Below are 17,924 nucleotides of genomic sequence, written 5' to 3' on the forward strand. Positions count from 1 at the left end.
ATGTATTTTACTTTTACTAAGCTAATACAAGGGTTAAGAAACCTCAATAATTTTTGTAAGTGCTAATTTATATATACCTTTATGTGTCTATACATATACATGTGTACACACACACACATATATATTCCTATATATAAAATGAACTGACTTTATGTGGTTGGGTAGCTATTTCTTAAATGAATAGATGATAATTATGGTAAAATATGAAAAGTTTTAAGAGGTTAAAAGTTAATATTTAAAGTCTTGTCTAAGCCTTTGGAAAGCAGATGAAACAATTATGATGATTAGAACTCAATTTTATTGTATCACTAACACAAACCCCAAACTCTGCGGTACACCTTAAAAGCCATCTTTAAACTTTCTTTACAATGCATGTTTCAAAACACAAATTAAATTTATAAAAAAATATAATTCCTCTAAGAAATAAACATAAACAATGAACCAAACTCACCTGAACAGCAGCAGCTTCATCCCTACATTCATGAAAATCTATGGATGTTAACAAGGAATCATTTTTCTCACAGCTGTCTTGGCTAATGAGCATGTCAGCATAGTTGGGCTGGGGGAAGATCATGTGACTCCTCTGAGAGTCAGAGGTAAGGGAGACTTCATGGGAGTAGGTCTGCAGGAAAGCCTGTACTCCTTCCATGCCCACAAATCCTGAGGCTGGCAGGCCTGCTAACCTACCACTGGAAGCCTGGAGAAGTCTCGATTTGTGCCACCGCCATAGTCTGAACGTCAGCAGCACGATGACAAAGGCAAGGAAGATGCAGGAAACGACAGCCACTGCCACCACCAGGTACAGTGTGAGGTCTGAATCCTCAGAGTTGGTTAGGGTCCTGATGCTACCCAGGTCGGCAAGGACATCTGGGATGCTATCTGCCACGGCCACAGTGAGTGTGACGGTGGCTGAGAGAGGGGGCTGCCCATGGTCGTGGACTGTCACCACCAGGCTCTGCTTGAGCGTGTTTCTGTCCAGCAGGGCCCGTGCTGTGCGCACCTCGCCCGTGTGCAGCCCCACCGTGAAGAGCCCTGGCTCACTGGCCTTGAGCAGGCGGTAGGACAGCCAGGCGTTCTGTCCTGAGTCTCTGTCCACTGCCACTACCTTGGTAACAAGGTAGCCTGGCTCTGCAGAGCGAGGTGCCAGCTCCACACCTGTGGAGCCATCAGTGGGAAGCATGGGGTACAGAATCTCTGGTGCATTGTCGTTCTGGTCCAGTATGAACAGGCTCAGGGACACATTGCTGCTGAGTTGAGGGTCCCCATTGTCACGGGCTGTCACCAGTAGCTGCAAGTCTTGGATCTGCTCATAGTCAAAGGAGTGCAGAGCATACAGGACACCAGTGTCAGAGTTGATGGAGACATAAGAGGAGAGAGGCACCGCCATGCTGCTGCCTTTGGTCAGAGAGTAAGTGACCTGGGCATTGCTGCCACTGTCAGGGTCATGAGCAGTCACAGAGAAGATGGAGGCACCTCTGGGGTTGTTCTCTGGGATATAGGCTGAGTAGGAGGCATGATGGAAAATGGGTGGATTGTCATTGATGTCTGCCACTTGCAGGGCAATATGAATTTCAGTAGATAGAGGGGGGGTTCCTAGATCTGAGGCTTCCACTGTGATATTATACATAGAGATCTTTTCTCGGTCCAAAGATTTCCAAGTCACCAATCTATAATAATTATCAATTGATTTTTCTAATTGAAAAGGTAAATTATCACGTGTATAACAGACAACTTGACCATTCTTCCCAGAGTCTCGGTCATGCACATTCAAGAAGGCAATTACTGTCCCAGGAAGAGTATTTTCCAGGACTGGGCTAAACAAAGATGTAATGGTCACTTCGGGTCTGTTGTCATTGACATCTTCCACTGAAATGAGTACTTTGGTCCGCCCCAGAAGTGCTCCCACATCTTCAGCTTGTATTTCCATATCATAAAATGCACATTCTTCATAATCTAAACTCTTCGCTGTTGATATTTCGCCAGTATTTTCATTCAGTTGGAATAACGGAGATTGCTTTTCACTAATTTTCCAGAATTTATAAGCCACTTCCCCGTTGGTTCCTTCATCCGGGTCGCTAGCGCTTACAGTAAGCAGCCGGGTACCCGGGGGCACGTTCTCTGGGACTTTCACTCGGTAAATCGGTTGAGCAAAAACCGGGGCGTTGTCGTTTGTATCCAACACTGTCACTCGGATGTGCACTGTGCTGGAGCGACGCGGTTCGCCTCCGTCCGTGGCGATGAGGACCAGGTAGTGAGCAGCCTCCTCCTCGCGGTCCAGGGCGCGCTCCAGCACCAGCTCTGGGCTTACAGCTCCGTCGTCTCCAGTTTGCACGTCCAGGGAGAAGTGGTTATTGGGGCTGAGCTGGTAGCTCTGCAGGGAATTCAAGCCCACATCCGGGTCCACAGCCTCTGGCAGTGGATAACGTGTTCCGGGCAGAGCAATTTCGTTAATTTTTACTTCCAGATTTTCGACCTGAAATTTTGGGTTATTATCGTTGATGTCAGTGATTTCTACTTCTATTCCCCAAAGTTTCCCTTCATCCTCAACTAGGATGTTAATATTTACAAAACATCGCGCGCTCTGAGCGCAGAGCTCCTCCCGGTCTATCCTGCCCGCGGTGACCAAGCTGCCGCTTCGCGGATTTAGAGCAAAGAGCTGCGTCCTACCTCTGGAGACGATGCGGACTCCGTGCTTCGAAAGCTCTTGTGACTCCAGCCCCAGGTCCTTGAAGATGTTACCCACGAAGGATCCTTTGTCGGTCTCTTCAGGCACAGAGTAGTGGATCTGTCCTCTCCCGATCTTTGCCAGCGCACCCAGCAGCGCGCACAGCAGTACCAGCTCGCCGCGTCCTCCGTAATTCTTTGGAGCGGCCATTGTTCTTTCGCTATGGAATCCACTCAGAATCTTCATTGGGCATATATGTTTTGTTTACCTTGTTCCTGAAGTTATAGAGATCATCTTCTGGAAAGTTGGAGTATCCCAAATTTAGGGATGGAATTTTGCCGCAGGCCTCCAGTTGGTTTGTGAAATCTGCGGATCTCTTGTGAGGTGAGAGCCCTGAGTTTCCGGCTGGTTTTTGGTTACTTTATCTCCAAGTAGGTGAACAGCGGCGCTCAGAGTCCTAGGCAGTTACTGCAGTCACTTACATTTGTAATATCCTATGCTAGATTGCCAGGGGAAAAATTGCTACTTGTTTTCTATAGTCTGTTTGGAATAAATTATCCCTGAACTCATATTTTAAAAGTAATTTCCAAGAAATGTGGAATGAAATAGGGTTAAAGTCTTACAAAGTATTATTACATAACCAGATTTTGGGGTTTATATCATATTAAATTACTCAAAGTTTTGTACTGTATTTACTGTTTTAAAAATAAAATTTTAATATGCTCTAAGCATTAGTGTTAATATCTTCAGTATCTATTATCAACTAAGTAAGAACCCCACTCATTACTGGAAATTAATTCATTTTTAGGCTAAAATATACCTATTGGAGATGACTGATTCAGAAGTTGTTTTATTTGGTTTTAAACCAATTTGATCAATATAGTAAACTTTCTGTAGAGTGGTTGCCTTTTAATTTTCTTTTTAAAATGCCGTTTTAGTCACACAGTAGTGTTTTGAAATTAATATTGTGAAATTTTAATATGATAAATGCTTTTACTTTCAAGTTATATCACAGACTAAATTTTATATAATTTCTATTTGAATAGAAAATACTTGAAAGGTACAAATGAATATATAATCGAAAGCAAATTTCTATCTATTCTTCTGCCTATGAGAGGTGATTACATTTTAAAGCCAACTTAGTTAACTTCTAAAGGTAAACAAATAGCCTAAAATTTTACCTTAACTACTACTTTGATCAAAAGAATCACAAAAGTAAGAAACACATAATTATCACTAAGGAGTCAAAAAGTGCCAGTGCAAGAATAAATGTCTCTTTCCTTCAGCAGTTTGTAAAATGGCCAGTTACTAAGGGAAGTACAGCAAAAGCCTGATACAATGTATTGCTATCTTGTATATGTAACTGTATCCACTTGAGACTGCTAATCTGGTCTAAATTTGAAGATTTCAACATTCCATTTTCTCCTAGAGATAGTAGAATGACTAGAAGACCTCTAGCTATATTAGTTTAGGTCTGCAAAAAAGACATTTCAAAAATTATGTAGGAGAAGTGTGTGTAAGAGGAACAACAGAGGCCAAAACATTGTGTTTTCTTTGATGGAGGAGCCTATAGAATGAGCATTATTACAGGTTAATCCTGAAAAAACCTATGCTGCAAGTAAGGAGAACATGCTTTTATTTTCTGATAAGCATAGTGAACCTGTGTTGCACTTAGTCAAGTAAAATGATTTTACACACATTTATACACACAGTACAATGAAGACAATTACAGTAGGTACATCTATATAAAAATCTAGGTTAATCGACCTTATTCTAGTGCTTTGAAGCAAAAGAGAAGTAAATATAGGAAACAAAGTATCAGATTAGTATGGAAACAATAACAGCTAAGTCAATTAAGAAAAATATCTAATTTTAGCTTGTTTTTCTTTTAAGATTTATATGATTGCCTACTTTTACATTTACAGTATGTCTAGTTGAAAAAAATAATCATTTATTAATCTGTAGAAAGAAAAATTTAGATAAAAATCTCAGTAGCTTTATGGGAGACCATATAACATTGCCAAAAGTTTCCCCTATGGAAAAAACCACAACTTCACTGCTTTATAATATGAACCTGGTAAGACACCACTAAAAGACACATAATTTCTCTGAATTCAACCTCCCTTGAAAAATGGTATTACAGCTTTTTGGCTGGTTACTACATTCTTAAGACAATGTTTAGATCTAAAATTTGTATAGATGCATTTGGAGACATTTTATTTTTGGTTCCAGACCACTACAATAAAGAGAATAACACAATAAAGTGGGTCACGAAAGTTTTGGTTTCCCAGTGTGTATAAAAGTTATGTTAAAAAAAGTTATGTTTTAAGTATGCAATAGCATTATATCTAAAAAAGTACATACCTTAATTAAAAATACTTTATTCCTAAAAAACACTAACCATCACTGGAGCCTTTGGTGGGTCGAACATAATCTTTTTGTAATGGTAACATCCAAGATCACTGATTATAGATCACCACAGGGCTTCCCTAGTGGCTCAGATGATGAAGAACCTGCCTGCAATGCAGGAAACCAGGGTTCAATCCCTGGGTAGGGAAGATCCCTTGGAGAAGAGAATGGCTACTCACTCCAGTATTCTTGTCTGGAGAATTCCATGGACAGATGAGCCTGGTGGTCTCCAGTGCTGGGTCCATGGGGTCGCAGAATGGGACATGACTGAGGGACTAACACTTTCACACTTTCACTTTCACATGATGACTATAATTTTAAAAAGTTTGAAATACTTAGAGATTTATCAAACGGGAAATGGCAACCCACTCCAGTGTTCTTGCCTGGAGAATCCCAGGAACCACAGAGCCTGGTGGGCTGCTGTCTGTGGGGTCACACAGAGTCGGACACGACTGAAGCGACTTAGCAGCAGCAGCAGCAGCAACAACACAGACACATGAAGTGAGGAAATGCTGTTGTCCAAATGGTGAATATGGACTTGATTGACTCAGGCTTGCCATAAATCATCAATGTGAAAAATCAAAACAAAATAAAACTGGAGTATCTTCAAACCTCAATGAAGCAAAATGAACTAAAACAGAGATGTGCCACTTTTTTCCTGTGAATATGGAGAACTGTCGACACAATAAAAAGCAGGTTATACTTACAGGAAACTCACCTGATGAGAAGTCGACTCATTGGAATTACAAAAGGGAAATAAGGCTCCAGATGAATCACCAGAAAGTATGTTTTGTCCTGAACTCAACTGCTCACTACATTTTAGAAAATTAAACTCTGTCTTTCCAGTATGAGCAACGCACAGATTGTACGAATAAGGTAAAGTTCCTTCACTGTAGTTGGGGAGAACCCCAGGTTCAGACTTCACACAGAGACCAGGCTTAAAGCAGCCCCAAGCAGCAGGGCTGGAGGACCGTCGTAGGTGTAGGGCGACCGCCAGAATCACCGCCAGGAGGAAAAGCACCGAGATCAAGGCCAAGGCCACCACCAGGTAAAACTGCAGCTCAGCCTGGGGGTCAGGGGGTGCCGGGCGGTCACTGAGGTCCGGCAGCGCCTCCTGCAGGCTGTCGGCGAAAACCAGGAGCAGCGTGGCGGTGGCCGAGAGGGGCGGCTGTCCCCCATCGCGCACAGCGACCAGCAGGCGCTGGCGGGCCGCGTCCCTGTCGCCCAAGGCCCTCGCCGTGCGCACCTCGCCCGTACGCAGCCCCACGCTGAACAGTCCGGGCTCGCTGGCCTGCAGCACGTGGTAGGACAGCCAGGCGTTGTGCCCAGAGTCTGCGTCCACCGCCACCACCTTGGTGACCAGGTAGCCGGGCTGCGCGGCGCGGGGCACCGTGTCGAAGAGCGCCGAGCCGTCGGGCCCCAGCGCCGGGTACAGCACCCTGGGCGCGTTGTCGTTGCGGTCGCCCACCAGCACGCGCAGGCTCACGTTGGCGCTGAGCGCGGGCGAGCCGTGGTCGTGGGCCTGCAGCGTCAGTTCGAAAGCGCGTAGCTGCTCGTGGTCGAAGGCGCGCTGCGCGAACACCACGCCGCTCTGCGGGTTCACGGACACGTAGGACGACAGCGCGCGCGGCTCCAGGTCGCTGGCCACGATGGAGTAGGAGACGTGGCCATTGGGCCCTAGGTCAGGGTCGGAGGCGCTTACTTGAGTGATGGAGGCACCAGGAGGGTTGTTCTCTGCTACATGGACCACATAGGAAGCCCGTTCAAAAACTGGCACGTTGTCGTTTACATCACCGATGTGCAGCGTGATGCTCGAGCTGGAGGAGAGGGGTGGCTTGCCTTTGTCAGTGGCTGTGATGGTGATATTATACCCAGGGGTCTGTTCGCGGTCTAGAACTCCATCTGTAACTAATTTATATGTGTTTCTTGAAGAAGTCAGTATTTTAAATGGAACATCGCCTTCTAATTTACAAATAACCTCTCCATTGTGTCCGGAATCCTTGTCTCGGATTTTCAGCAAAGCAATGTGTGTTCCCAGCTTGGTGTCCTCCATAATAAAATCCGGTAGAGATTGGAATACCACTTCTGGGGCATTGTCATTTATGTCTAGGACTTCTATCTCCACTGTACACTGGGCAATCATTCCTCCACCATCCTTTGCTTCCAAAACTATGGAATATTCTTTCACTTCCTCAAAATCTAATGTATTTAGAATAATAATTTCCCCAGTATTAGAATTCAGGTCAAACTGGGTAATCTGGCCTGCTTCAGTGAAAGAGAAAGTGATTTCAGCATTGACACCGTCATCTTGGTCAGTGGCCATTACTCTAAGCACAGTGGTGCCTGGAAGCACATTTTCTGGAAGCTCCACCCTGTATAGTTCTTGGCTGAACACTGGAGGGTTATCGTTGGCATCAGTTACCAGGACTTGTATCTGTGCAGTACTGCTCAGGGGTGGATCCCCGAAGTCCAAGGCCGTCAAGGTCAAGTGGTAGGATTTCTGTTCTTCTCTGTCTAAAGGTGTCATTAGTACCAGCTCAGGGTATTTACTGCCATCCAACTTCTCTTTAATCACAAGTGAGAAATGATCATCAGGACTGAGCTGGTAATTCTGTAGGGAATTGGTACCAATATCTGCATCATGGGCAGATCCTAAAATAAATCGTGCCCCGGACTTTGTGGACTCACTTATTTGTAGCTCAAAGGAATTTTGCGAGAATTTAGGCTTGTGGTCATTGACATCCTCGATCTCTACATTCACGTGATAAAAGTTCAATGGATTTTCAGCAACAACCTCAAATTCCAGAGCACAAGCTGACTTCTTCCCGCATATCTGCTCCCGGTCTAGTCTGCTGCTCACAAGTAACTCCCCGCTCTCTGCGCTCACAGTGAAGTAAGGCTTCTCCGAACTGACGCGCAGTTTTCGAGTCGGTAACTCGTGGACACTGAGTCTCAGGTCCTTGGCGAGATTCCCCACCACCGAGCCCTCGGGCATTTCCTCGGGAATCCTGTAGTGGATCTGCTCAGAGAGCGCCAGGCAGAACAAAGACAGCAGGAACGGAAAGAGCACTGGCCGCCTCTCAGCCCAGCCGCTCTTCCCAGCGCCGCTCCCCATCCCTCTTGCTCCCCTTCTTAGTTTGCTCACCGGCTTGGAGACGCCGGATTACAAATAATGTTGCAGTCGTCCGGAGCTCCCAACAGCTTTATTTTCGGCGTGAGGGTCAGGCAGGGTTTCTTCTCCAGAGGAGGAATCGGTGGAAAGACAACACTAGCGAGTCTTGAGAGGGAAAGTGCTCTGCGGCTGCGCGACGGGATCGCCAGCCCCAAGCTCTCGACTTTGGCCAACAGCGGCGCCCAGAGTCCGCACTGTGAAACTGCAGCCCCTGCTGCTTCAGTTTAACCAGCTACCGTCACTACCACCGTGTATCCAGCTGAAAAATCATTTTTTAAAGACGTAAGCATGTTTAATAACACGCTTCCCAGGTGGCTCAGCGGTAAAGAATCCACCTGTCATGCTGGAGGCGCGTGTTTGACTCCTGGGTCGGGAAGATCCCCTGGGGAAGGAAATGGCAACCCATTCTGGTATTCTTGTTTGGGAAATCCCATGAACAGAGGAATCCGGGGTGTCAAAAGAGTTGGGGACGACTTAGCGACTAAGTACGCACGCATATTTGGTAATATTTAATTCGTACTATTAGAAGCGTCACCATCCCAACTTTCCAGGTTTTTAGGTCAATCGGTAGGTTTAATACATAAACATCTATACGTTGACATAATTACTCCCCAACTTTCAAATCCGCACTAGTAATAGGATGATAACTGTAACACAGATTTGGCTTAAAGGATCTCAGATCATAGCTGTTGTAAATACTCATTAATTAGCAATATATTGGATAAGGTTTCATCTTTCTTTCCTTGTCACCTTTTTCCTTATTCTTCCTTACATTTTTTGTACCTATTTCCATTTTTCTTCCCAGAGGGCAACAGTAATGGTGAAATTATGTCTTTCAAAAGGCACAATTTATACATCCCTCTCTTGTTCCAAAATAATTTTAGCAATTTCTTTATAGTAACATTTGGTTTTCAATTCTGAGATCTCACTTAAAGAAATGATTATAGGCTTTCAGAAAAGAGCCTATCCTCTCTTTCCCATTGCATGATTATTTTCCTGGGTATAAAATTCAACTTGAGTCTCCAAAACTACCAGGGGAAAATTATATTTTGCTTTGCATCACAAACTCACTAAGCAAGGTCTATTGTACTGAGGCACTTGTTCCCACCTCTGTACTTACCACATCCCATAATGACAGTTGAAGGAAACAGTCCCTAGAAAATGTATAATAGCTCACTGACTTTAGTGATGATCTCTCCCCTTTGTTTAAAAGTACTTTTAATAATAAATTTAATTGGAGGGTTCTTTTTCAAAATATCTGATAATCACATTTCTGCCCCACAGAATGTAACACTGTCCTCTCCCCCTATTGACTGTACATCTGAATGTTACAGAATGTATGAAATGCACTTCCACAGGATTGCACAGATCTTTAGATGCAAACCACCACCTTATGGAAGAAAAACATGCTAGACTTTATGCTAGAAAAAAAATTGTTCTCTTAACATTCAAACAAGATTACCTTGTCATCAACTACTTCTTGATACTAGTCAACTGCTGTATTGAGTTTTACTAAAATGTTATATAACAAGTGAAGATGTAGTTAATTACAGATTAAATTGTCTCTGAATTTTTCAACAGACCCAAATAAGTAAAATTCACTACTGCTCTAGGACTTGAGTGTATGACATGGTTGTTTCATAAAGCCAGCATCCCAACTCCCCTACTTGTAGAGCCCACATACACACTTCACGTGACTGCATCACTAAAACAACACATCAAAATTTGGGTTAAAAACATGCAATGGCCTATTTCACAAATGTTACTTAAAACACTTAACACTTTATTTGATATCTCATTTTATTGATTTTGGACAACGATCTTTAGTATGCCATTAGACTCCACGTCTGTCATTGATAAAGATCTTAGTGAAGCCTGACACATAAATTTTATCCTTTAAGCATCAACAAAACTTCTACCAGAATCTGGCTTTAATAGGCGATTAAAGTTTAAATAGGTCAAGAGCAACTGAGATGTTTCAAGGCCACCAAAGAGAGGTACTTGGAAGTGGAAGCAGGGCACAGAAAAAAAAGTTTGCAGACTGAAAATGTCTTCAACAACCTTTTACAGATCTGATCTAAAGAGAATCCTGAGAAGGCTGAGGTGTACTTTCTTGCTAACCTTGTGTAATAAGATTTAACAATTCATTCTCATTTATAAAATACATGAATTAAGAACACCATGAGGAACATAATTACAAAACATAAAAATGTGATTATCCACTTATTCACAATCTTCTCCATATGCTTTCACCGTAAATATGGTACTAAAGCACTCTGTCAATAAGTGTTCCATGTTAAAAAATCACCACTGAAATAAACAATCTTGCTTTATCACTTGAAAGTTTTTTTAACTCCATCTTCAAATCACGCATTTCGCAAAACAATAACATTTACACAAAATATAATTTCTCGACGATATAAAGATGAATGAATGACTGAACTCACCTGAATACTGTGGGCTTCACCCTTACATTCACAAAAATCTATGGATGTTAACAAGGGATCCTTTTTCTCATAGCTCTCCTGGCTGATGAGTGTGTCTGCATAGTTGGGTTGCGGGAAGATCACGTGACTCCTCCGAGAGTCTGCGGTGAGCGAGACCTCGTGCGAATAGGTCTGTAGGAAAGCCCGCACCCCATCCACGCCCACAAACTGAGACGCCGGTACACTTCCAGGGACACCTCCCGAAGCTTGCAGCATGTGAGATCTGCGCCAATGCCGCAGTCTGAGTGCCAGGAGCACGATGACAAAGGCGAGGAAGACGCAGGACACTGCAGCCACAGCCACCACCAGGTACAGCGTGAGGCCTGAAGCATCAGAGTCGTGCGGGACCTCCGGGCCACCCAGGTCTGCCAGGACATCTGGGATGCTGTCGGCCACAGCCACCGTGAGTGTGACAGTGGCCGAGAGAGGGGGCTGCCCATGATCCTGGACCTCCACCACCAGGCTCTGCTTGAGAGCATCTCTGTCCAGCAGGGCCCGCGCTGTGCGCACCTCGCCCGTGTGCAGCCCCACCGAGAAGAGCCCTGGCTCACTGGCCTTGAGCAGACGGTAGGACAGCCAGGCGTTCTGTCCTGAATCTCTGTCCACTGCCACCACCTTGGTGACCAGGTAGCCAGGCTCTGCAGAACGGGGTGCCAGCTCCACACCAGTAGAACCGTCAGTGGGGAGGGAAGGGTATAGAATCTCAGGTGTGTTGTCATTCTGGTCCAGCACAAATATGCTCAGAGACACATTGCTGCTGAGTGGTGGGTCCCCACTGTCACTTGCAGTCACTCTCAACTGCACGTCCCGAAACTGCTCATAGTCGAAGGAGTGCAGTGCATAGAGGACACCAGTATCTGAGTTGATGGAGACGTAGGAGGACACAGAAGGCCCCTGGAGAGTATCTTCAGATAGGGAGTATGTGACACGGGCGTTCTCGTTGCTGTCAGGGTCATGTGCAGTCACTGAGAAGATGGAGGTGCCTCTGGGGTTATTCTCAGGCACATAGACAAAGTATGAGGAGTGCAGGAAGGCAGGTGGGTTGTCGTTGGTGTCTGCCACATTCATGGTGATGTGAGTTGTCATGGACAAGGGTGGGCTTCCACCATCTGTGGCTTTCAGCGTGATGTTATACGCAGAGAATTTTTCCCGGTCTAGGTTTTCTGCTGTCACCAATCTGTAATAGTTGTCTATAGATTTTTCTAATTTAAAAGGCAGATCTTCTGAAATAGTGCAGGTCACCTGGCCATTCTTCCCAGAATCTCGGTCTTGAAGGTAGAAAAGCGCCACTACTGTTCCAGGAGGAGTGTCTTCGGGGATTGAGCTGCTTACAGATGTTACAGTCACTTCCGGGGCATTGTCATTCACATCTAAAATTGTGATCAGTACTTTAGCCCTTGTCATACTACCAGGACCATCCTGAGCTTGAACTTCCATTTCATAGTAGCCAGATTCTTCATAATCTAGGCCATCTAGAGTCGATAATTCTCCTGTGTGAGAGTTCAGCTGGAATATCTGTAGAATTTTTGGAGTAATTTTCGGAAAAGAGTATGTCACTTCCCCGTTCACTCCCTCATCCAGATCTATAGCACTTATCGTCAGCAGTCTTGTGCCCACTGGCACGTTCTCAGGGACAGTTACTTGGTACTGGGGCAAAGAGAAGATTGGCGCATGATCATTCACGTCCACCGCTGTTACTTGGACACGGGCGGTTCCGGATCGTGGTGGGTCACCGCCGTCAGAGGCGGTGAGGAGGAGGTGGTGAGTTGCCACTTCTTCCCGGTCCAGTACCTGCTCCAGCACTAATTCCGGATATTTAGTTCCATCCTCTCCGGTGTGCACAACCAGGGAGAAGTGGCGATTGGGGCTGAGGTGGTAGCTCTGGAGAGAGTTCGTTCCCACATCCGGATCCCTAGCCTCATTTAACGGAAATCGTACCCCAGGAGCTGTATTCTCCATTATTTTCACATTCATTTCTTCCGTCAAGAATTTAGGAGCGTTGTCATTAATATCCATTATTTCCACTTCTATACGATAAAGATTCATTTTATCTTCCACCAGGATGTTAAAGTTCACCAGACACCGCGCGCTCTGGGCGCAGAGCTCCTCCCGGTCTATCCTGCCCGCGGTGACCAAGCTGCCGCTTCGCGGATTCAGAGAGAAGAGCTGCGTCCTACCTCTGGAGACGATGCGGACCCCGCGCTCCGCCAGGTCCTTGGGCTCCAGTCCCAGATCCTTGGCGATATTACCGACAAAAGACCCCGTCTCTGTCTCCTCCAGCACGGAGTAGAGAATCTGTGCTGCCCAGACTTCGCTCTGGGTCCCCAGGAGGATGAAGAGTAGGATGAATGCTCTGTAGTCCCCGCCCCTCTGCCGAGCCGCCATTCTTGTCCTGCTGATTTTCAGACACTGGCCTATCTCCTGTTGTATTTCTGGATGACAGGACGTCTGCGTGAAGCCCTGTGTATTCGGAAAAGAAGCCCAGAATCCAGTGGTATCGAGGTCTGAATTTAGTGCAGCTTGGAAGACAGTTTATCTCAGTCTGGCGTTTCTTTGTGATGTAAAAGCTCAGTGGTTCCGGCGGATCTTGTGAACCATTTTTCCCCTGATTGGTGAACAGCGGCGCTCAGAGTCCTTACTAAGTTACTGCACCATACTGAAGCAAAATAACTGATTTTTCAGAAAGTTGTTTTATCCTTTGAAATTCTTTTATTCCTTCAATTCATGCATCTCTGATATATCATTTAAAATAAATTTTAAAAAACTGTGACAATGTAACAATGTTCATGGATGGGTGTTTATTAATCCCAGATAGTTTATTTTAAATTCTCTGCTCTGCAACTTTGAAATGATTGTTAGACACTGCCTCACACTTCAGTTCACATAGATAAAAATCAGTCATGGAGATAAAACAAGTATGATTTATTTTTAAAAGGTGTGTAAAAGGTCTGTATATGTAAGATATTATGTAGAAACATTTATATCAGCATATTTAAATTAATTCAATAATACTGAACATATTCTATATTCTAGACACAACTATGTAATAAGGCAGAGAGTCCATTTTATTTTTAATACACAGAGGAGTAATGTAATAACTTTTTATTGAATGAAACCTTAGAGACTGTTTAGTTCCTTTATTTTAATAAATTTTAAAATGAGAGGGAATTGCTTTATCCTTGACTGTATAATCATAGAACCAATGTAGGAATAGAAATATCCACACTCCCAATCTCCTAAGAAGAAAAAAAGGGAATCATCGTTGGCCTTGACTGATGCTTTACGCTCAAAGAGTGCCATTAGAAATAGGTGAGAAGCCAAGCAGCTACAATCAGCTATAGAAGCAACTCATTTTGTAGAGAAGACAGAAATTTGCAGATTCCACTGGCTGTGGATTCATAAGTGTTGGTATCACTGCTTCTTTTAATTATGCAATTTAAATAATCATCATACCCTATACTTGAGAAAAGATGGGTCTCTGAACAACCTTTGAGCATACATGCTGGACTATCCTGAGCAGATCCTTAGAGGTACTCATTGCTCCACTGCTATTAATGAAGTAAAACTCAATTGTTGATGGATCCGAGGTTACTCTTTGCTGGCGGAAATAAAACAAAGTTTCTTTCACATAGTTGCAGAAGAGAGTGGCCTGTTTTGAAATGAAAACCTGGTAAGAAATAGCCTTGCTTTATAAATTATTTTAAGCCCTGGGGAGTAGCTAGCAGCACCAGAAGGGAGAACTAGATGTAATACTATAAAAATTTACCTCAGTTGGTGACAAGTTTGCAACTAAGTAATCTATTTCTGGTCTTTGGTGGCATTACTACAAAATACAGGGAATACTTTGAATGAAATGTTTATAATCTATCAATCTAGAAATTTTAATCTATCAAAATAATTCATATCATATTTGCTTTCACTATGTGGCTCAGACGGCAAAGCATCTGTCTGCAGCGCGGAAGACCCGGGGTTCAATCCCTGGGATGGGAAGATCCCCTGGAAAAGGAAATGGCAGCCCACTCCAGTACCCTTGCCTGGAAAATCTCATGGACGGAGGAGCCTGGTAGGCTACAGTCCATGGGGTCAAAAAGGGTGGGATACAACTGAGCAACTTCACTTTCACTTTCAAGTATATAAAAGATGTTACTTTTTGTTCAAGGGAAACAATTTGAGTATTTCAGATTAACTACATAAATAGGAATTTAAAACTATTTGTTCAGTAGCAATCTTGAATTTCTTGTTGGTAGAAGTATATGGTCATTAAACATCATGAGTACTTGCAGACATTTTCAAACAAAACTTTCATGCACAGATATCATGACTCCCAATGTCATGATTTTTTTCTACCTGATACTTCAAAATTTATAGCATCATCTCATATTCGTCCCTTATTCTACTATTTTTTAAAAAGTTTTGATTAACCTAACACTTCTGGGTACCTTCTTTAGAGCTAAACAAAATCTAGATAAAGGAGATAATGAAGTTTTTTAAGTTACTCTACAACATAAAATATTAAAGATCTCTACTCAACCACCAAGGTGTTTAAATATAACATAAAATTACTGCATAAGATTGAAATAATGCTGTACTTTTAAAGGGAGTGTGTTATTATTGGTTGAGTTGTTGGGAAGAATCATTTATTTATATAAAAAAATTTATGGAAAGTTTATTTGTCTTCCCAGGCAGTAAGTTATTTACTTTTGCTCCTTTTTTTTCCTTTATTTATTTTTAGTTGTGCTGGGTTCTAGCTTCAGTGAGCAGGGGCCACTCTCTAACTGCGGTGCATGGGCTTCTCATGTAGTGGATTCTCTTGTTTGGAGCACAGGCTCTAGGGCTTCAGTGGTTGTGGAGCAACAGGCTAAGTTGCCTCAAAGCATGTGGGTTCTTGTAGGACCAGGGATCCAACTCAAGTCCCCTGCGTTGGTAGATGGATTCTTAACCACTGCACCACCAGGGAAGACCTCTCTTTTCTTTAAGCAAATTTTTTCTATTGAAGAAACATATGTTTGGCATTGTGTTTAGGTATTCATCCCCAGGCAAAGATGTATATTTCTTCAAATGATCCTCTCAGAGATTCTACTCTTTCCCCTTTGATCTCCATTCCAATCATTTGATCAGAATTGGGTAATAAAGCAGCCCAATACTTTGGTAGACTTTTTTTTTTCCTGGTGCTTCCAAATCATTATATGCTCAAACTATCAGACTTCTTATCTTATTAATAATGACCTGTAGTATGTAAGTCAAAGGAGCCTCAGTCACAACGTAGCAAATTTCATGATTGCCAGGATTTGAGACTTGGTCAGTTCACATGAACGAATGACTACTGTCAGAGTAGAATCTAATAGGTTTTCTGTCAGTGAGACATTTTATTTGATTAAATGAAATACTCACAGGTAATTCAGTTAAGAGAATAAAGAAAACTAGCCTCGTATCTCAGTTACTCAGCAGATAAGAAAATAAACCAGTCTACCAGCCATGAGACCGTTAGTGAGCTTTGCTTTTTAACAATGGATGTATAAGATTAGCTTAATCATCCAGAGTTGGTATTATACTAAAATAACACACTCTCAGAGTACATGAAACAAATCTTAATATTTCTATAAAAGCCCATCTGACTCCCATGACCAATACCCAGGATTGAAGTCTTTAAAATTATTTACCATTAAATTCTGATTAAACCACTAAAGAATCATATCACAAATGTCCAAAAAATTATATTTGAAATGTGTATGATTATAATCTTTAGTCATATACACTTGAAACCTTGAAATAAATAATTCTATACAATTGTTGAAAGTAAACACTGATTTAGAAAAACATTCGTTAACTATCCTTAGCGGTTAACTTAACGATAACAACTCAGTGTTATCTTTCTTTATGAATACTGACAATTTCAGGTTACAAATGAGGTTCTCATTCATTTTCAAGGCATTTTCTGAATTGTCTATTTTACATGTGCATACCAAATCGAGATGCATAAGTGGCAAATCCATTGTATTATCAAATAATAGAACCCTAAACTCAGGATTGGAAAAGAGTTTGGCTAGCTTGAAGTTCAACAACTCATCAAATTATATTATCTCCTGTATTCCATTAATCTCAGGACCATCAACTTATTTTTGAAAAGCACCAGTAACAGAATCTTCTAGCTCCTAAGGCAATTCATTTTCTGTTTAACAACTCAGAACTTTGCTGCTTTCTACTCAAGCCATAGTTTTATTCACACCTTTGCACTATGATGAATTGAGTAATCATTCTTTTAAATGACAACTCTTCCTTCCTTAAATATTTGAATAGAGTTCCCGTGTAACAAAAGCTTTATTTTATCTGGGCTAAATATGCTAAATCATTTAAATTCTTGTTTGAATACTATTAATCCTTCACTCTTATTCACTAGTCCTCTATTTTTAGAGATATATCTTGTAAGTGGACACTACTTGCCACATCTAACAATTTACATTCATTTTTAAATACTATCAAACACGCAGACTGCAAAAAAATCATTGTAGTAGGCATACAGCATCAGGTACTTATACTTGTTAACAATTCAAAATTATAATAATGGTGATGTAAACAAATATTTGCTCACTGTACTACTTTATAGTTTGAATGTTTTTTAATAAAATTATTTTCTTTTCCCAGAGTTTATGTGAGGTAGATAAGACAAGTCTTTTTAACTTAAATTTTAACTTGAAGGCTATAGATATTGCGATTGTCCTGAAAAGAATAACAGATCGTTCTAGGAATATTATTCAGGTCTTCATACATCAATTTCTCTTATTTATTATAAAATCATTTTTGATTCCTAATTAGTTAAGAGGGAAAATATCTCTCATAGATTCCATCATTTTAGAAAATACTTGCTTTAGTTAACACGGGGAAGAAAAAAGATCTTCCTTATCAGATGCCATAATTCTGGGTTTTTTCACATTATAAAACAAAGAATCTCAGATATGCCACATAATAGAAAAACAATAACTAAGAAGCAAGAGGAAAGCAACCCATGGCACAAAGAGCTTGCCAAGAGGAGAAAAGTTAAAGGAAATTCGGGACATACTTTATTAAGGTTTGGGGGTGAAATTTGAGAAAACTAAGGTTTAATAGACCTCTACTGATACAAAAGAAAAATCTTCTCAAAACTATATAATTCACTGCAAAAGACTAAGAATATCAGGCACTGAACCGAGAGAAT

The 17,924-nt window shown here is 42.2% G+C and overlaps 1 protein-coding gene across 10 annotated transcripts in view; it reads right to left on the reverse strand.

Moving 5' to 3' along the window:
* LOC102402606 (protocadherin gamma-C3) overlaps positions 1-17,924 on the reverse strand; it is a 173,799-nt gene that overhangs the window by 119,483 nt on the left and 36,392 nt on the right. Inside the window, exon 1 of one of the 10 annotated variants that reach the window (XM_044947564.2) lies at positions 10,694-14,690. The exons of 7 other annotated variants lie outside the window; for them this stretch is intronic. In XM_044947564.2, the coding sequence (XP_044803499.2) occupies positions 10,694-13,117 (2,424 nt within the window). In that variant the 5' untranslated portion in view covers positions 13,118-14,690. Of the gene's footprint in view, positions 1-451; positions 3,523-5,792; positions 8,793-10,693; positions 14,691-17,924 lie in introns of those variants that run through there. 2 more of the 10 variants (XM_025294039.3, XM_044947563.2) reach the window with 2 other exon arrangements.

The sequence above is a fragment of the Bubalus bubalis genome, chromosome 9, assembly GCF_019923935.1.
Source record: "Bubalus bubalis isolate 160015118507 breed Murrah chromosome 9, NDDB_SH_1, whole genome shotgun sequence".
Lineage (NCBI taxonomy): Eukaryota > Metazoa > Chordata > Mammalia > Artiodactyla > Bovidae > Bubalus > Bubalus bubalis.